Source organism: Sinocyclocheilus grahami, unplaced genomic scaffold (assembly GCF_001515645.1).
Source record: "Sinocyclocheilus grahami isolate Dianchi unplaced genomic scaffold, SAMN03320097.WGS_v1.1 scaffold1017.1, whole genome shotgun sequence".
NCBI lineage: Eukaryota > Metazoa > Chordata > Actinopteri > Cypriniformes > Cyprinidae > Sinocyclocheilus > Sinocyclocheilus grahami.
This window is the reverse complement of record NW_015506196.1, coordinates 96927-100764: the sequence shown is the minus strand read 5'-3', so window position 1 is coordinate 100764 and position 3838 is coordinate 96927. Positions and strand designations below refer to the sequence as shown.

The window sequence follows — 3838 nt, the reverse complement described above, 5'->3', positions numbered from 1 at the left end:
AAATAGAAAGCAGTTATTTTAAATAGTAAAAATATTTCACAACGTTACTGCTTTTGCTGTACTTTGGATCAAATAAATGCAGGCTTGGTGAGCAGAAGAGACTTCTTTATAAAACATTAAAAATCTTACTGTTCAAAAACTGTTGACTGGTAGGTTATATAGATTACAGAAATGTTATATTGTAATGTTTTATATATATATACACTTTTTTTTTTAAATATATATATATATAATTTCTGTCCCCCTCATTTCTGAAATGATGGCTACGCCCCTGACTGAAGGGCAGTGTTTTCAGATCAAGTGGATGATTTCCAGTCCAAAAGCTCATCAAAGCCCGCTCAATCCAACAAAAAAAACTGCCCAAAACATTAACAAATAATGTGATAGAATTGTATTGCCGTGTCAATCAAGGTCAAAACAAAGATGACAAAACAGATCAAATCAGGGCAAATACATTAAAGAGAATTACCAAATATAAATATCCAGGTAGACACCAGCCTATGTCAAAATGGCAATCAAGATATTAACCGATACCATCTGAAAAACACATGCATCATTTTCAGTGTCAACAGTCAGAATAAGCCAATTTAAAAGGAAAAATTGCCCAGTATAAGTGATCGGAAGCAACGTAATTAGCAGGTATTTCACACTCATTCATGTACACACCAGGACAGTCAAAACTGTTTCATTTGTTGATACTGTACAATAATTTGATAACAAAAATAAAAATAATGTGCTTACATGTTGCACTGTAACGTCAGACAGATCTACAGCATGTCTTTCGTGAAGTACATGTAGAACATAATACAGAACTTTGCACAGTCAAAACTAATAAAATCCACCAGCTTTCTGATGCAGGACAGGATCATATAGTCCCATATAATTTTTTTATTTTCAATACTATTCATTTTAATGTTCAGTAGTCCCTATAAAATATGACACTTTAATTTCTAATGAAGTGATAAAAAGCAGTTGCAAATTATGTACAAAATAAATACTCACCTTTGCACCAATAAAATGTGTAGCACTTTGTTTTACTACCAAATTATATATAATATCTAATTATTAGTAATATTTAACTTACATTGGAAAGGTTTCCGTGACCTCTCGCGATCTTGGCAAAAAGTCTCACGATTTATTTCCAGAAGATGATGCATGATGGGATACACTAAGCTCCAGAGCGGTATTTGAGATAGTGTGGATTTAGTGTGTTCAGGGCACTCCGCTTCAGCGTTTTTAAGACCTGGGACAGTCTTGCGCACTTATTTCCTGTCGCGTGCACGCACTCTCAAGTGGCCAAGACTGCAAGTGCGGGTATTTGGACAAGGCACAAGTCAAAGCCACTAGAAGGCAAGCCTGCAACCATTAGCTGAAAAAGCGTAACGGCTAAAGCTAACGCTTCCGGTCTGGCAGTACGTGGGAAAGGAGACTAGGGGCCCTTTTTTAATGGATGTCAATGGAGGAGAGGCTTCACTATTGTAACGGGGCTGACGAGACGTGAGACGTGTGGATCCATCTGCAAGCTTTTAATAGAGAGACGTGGTAAACAGGCAGGGTCAAACAATGGCAAACAGGTATATGGCGGGCAAAACACAAGAATAGTCCTAGGGCTAGCGTAGGTCACCGATCGGCAGACAGAATCACAGGGGCGAGACGAGAGGGAGAAAAACAGGCAGAGATCAAAAACCGCAAAACAAGGAAAACACGGAGACTCGGAAAGGGGTACAGGCTAAATAATACTCAGCAGAGAAAGGTGGTTAGAGTGGGTGTTATATAGTGAATGAGGTAATTAGAAACAGCTGTGTGCAATGAGTGCAATCAGGGCAGTGTGCAAATTGTGCAAAGAATGATGGGAAATGTAGTCTGGGGTGCTATGCAACAGTTTGTGTAGTGCGAGAGTCAATGTAATGGAAAGTGTGACATCTGGTGGTGAATAAACGGAAGTCCATGAACCGAATTCGTGACAACTATTCTGAAAAAACAGCTTTTTTTTTTTTGAGGAAACGGCTTATCATTTAATGAATTGACAGCCTATCTGCTAATCTTCAACATGTTTTACACTAAATAATACTTTTGGATTTAACTACTTTTAGAGTTTACCACAAAATAAATGCAGTTTTATAAGAGAAGTCACTGACTTTTTGCAACAGGTGGGATTCAGCTTACGGCATTTCTCATTCATTCCTATGGGATCTGTAAACGGGTGAGTGTCGCACAAATTCAATGACGTCGAGGTTGTAATGTGATTGGTTATTAAGCGGCATGTGATCCAAGTTAGCCGTTAAGCTTTCTCAAATAGTAAGTAATACAGACCCTCTCATCTCCCTATAGTAAAATAATCTCTGCAAAAGTTTATAGGAGCAAAGGAAGCAAAGTTTCTTTACTGATAAGTATACATTTCTGGTCCACACTCCAGCACAGTAGGTGGCGGATATGCACCTTAAATGTTAGTTGCCACCCGCCATTATAAAAACACGAAGAAGAAGAAAGTGTCCTTACTTTAGCAAAGGAAAAGCAGTCTCCTCTTGGCTTATATCGAAATCCTCTGACATTGTTCTTTACAAATCCTCGGGTTGTACTTCTAATTCATGACCAGCATTTTGTTTTGTTCACTATCTATCTATCTATCTATCTATATATCTATCTATCTATCTATCTATCTATCTATCTATCTATCTATCTATCTATCTATCTATCTATCTGTCTATCTGTCTGTCTGTCTATGCTGTTGTCTTTAATATAATTTGTAATCTGCGCATGCACTTGATCCATTCTGGTCATGTTGTTTATAAAATCGTGCTAAAATGCGTAATATACAATTCAGCAGAAATCGTTGGTTTTCTAAAGTGCACATTCAGGGAAACTGGACCTCAGCTCGAGAAATATTTACCCCTTTATGTCGACACTAGTTGAGTTGATGTGCAAAGCAGCTACTGTGTATCTGAAGTTCATTTGAAACAGACTCACACATTATTGAATGCCATTGCATTTTACTGTAGTTGTCAGATGCAATAAGACTCACAGCGTGGGATCTTTTGATCGGCAGTCATGTATAACCATTCTAGTCGTTCATTTAACAAGCGTATATGCCCAAGCTATTTACACAGGGAAACTCAAATACAGATTGATCCTATTAGCTGATGCTGCATTTCTTTGTATTGATACCCACCTCATGTATTTCTCTCTCTTTTGCAGTATCAGCCAGTGATTGTGATTCGGAGCAGAATGCAGAGATCACATACTACACGCTTAGTCCAGATTTCATAATTTCAGCCCATGGCACCATATTCCCGGCAGGCCCTCTGGATTACGAGAGGCCCAACCACCTGTATGAATTCGTAGTGATGGCGGTGGATAAGGGTGAGCTGTCCCGCACCGGCACGGCCACTGTGCGTCTTCGTATGGCCAATGTCAACGACGAGCCTCCAGAGTTCTCGCAGCCTGTGTGAGTTTCTTATCTCTGTCTCCACCCCTCAGCCTCATCACATCATGACCCTGTGAGGAACATGCTAATGGAGACCCGTTGTTGTTGTTGTTGTTGTTTTGGCCGTAAGCAGCAGACATTTCAAAGAGCTAAGATTTTGTTATAAGGCTACCAGTTAACATTTTAATTAATGTAATTTTTCCCAAAATCCCTCCTTTGGGTATTTCCAATGTGTTGCAGTGGTTTCTTATCCACACTAACTGCATGTTCATATCTGATACACAACGTGTACCGATGCTGTGTGTGTTTGTATGACAAGAATTAAATGGAGTGCATTTAAGAATAAGTGTATATAATACATATAAGAAGGTGGTGGCAAAACACTTTCAGCTGTCATTCATTCCTTCCTTCCTT

The 3838-nt window shown here is 38.8% G+C and overlaps 1 protein-coding gene across 1 annotated transcript in view; it reads left to right on the top strand.

Moving 5' to 3' along the window:
* LOC107565684 (neural-cadherin-like) overlaps positions 1-3838 on the top strand; it is a 222178-nt gene that overhangs the window by 133632 nt on the left and 84708 nt on the right. The window contains exon 6 of the mRNA XM_016250944.1: positions 3196-3445. Within this exon, the coding sequence (XP_016106430.1) occupies positions 3196-3445 (250 nt within the window). The remainder of the gene's footprint in view (positions 1-3195; positions 3446-3838) is intronic.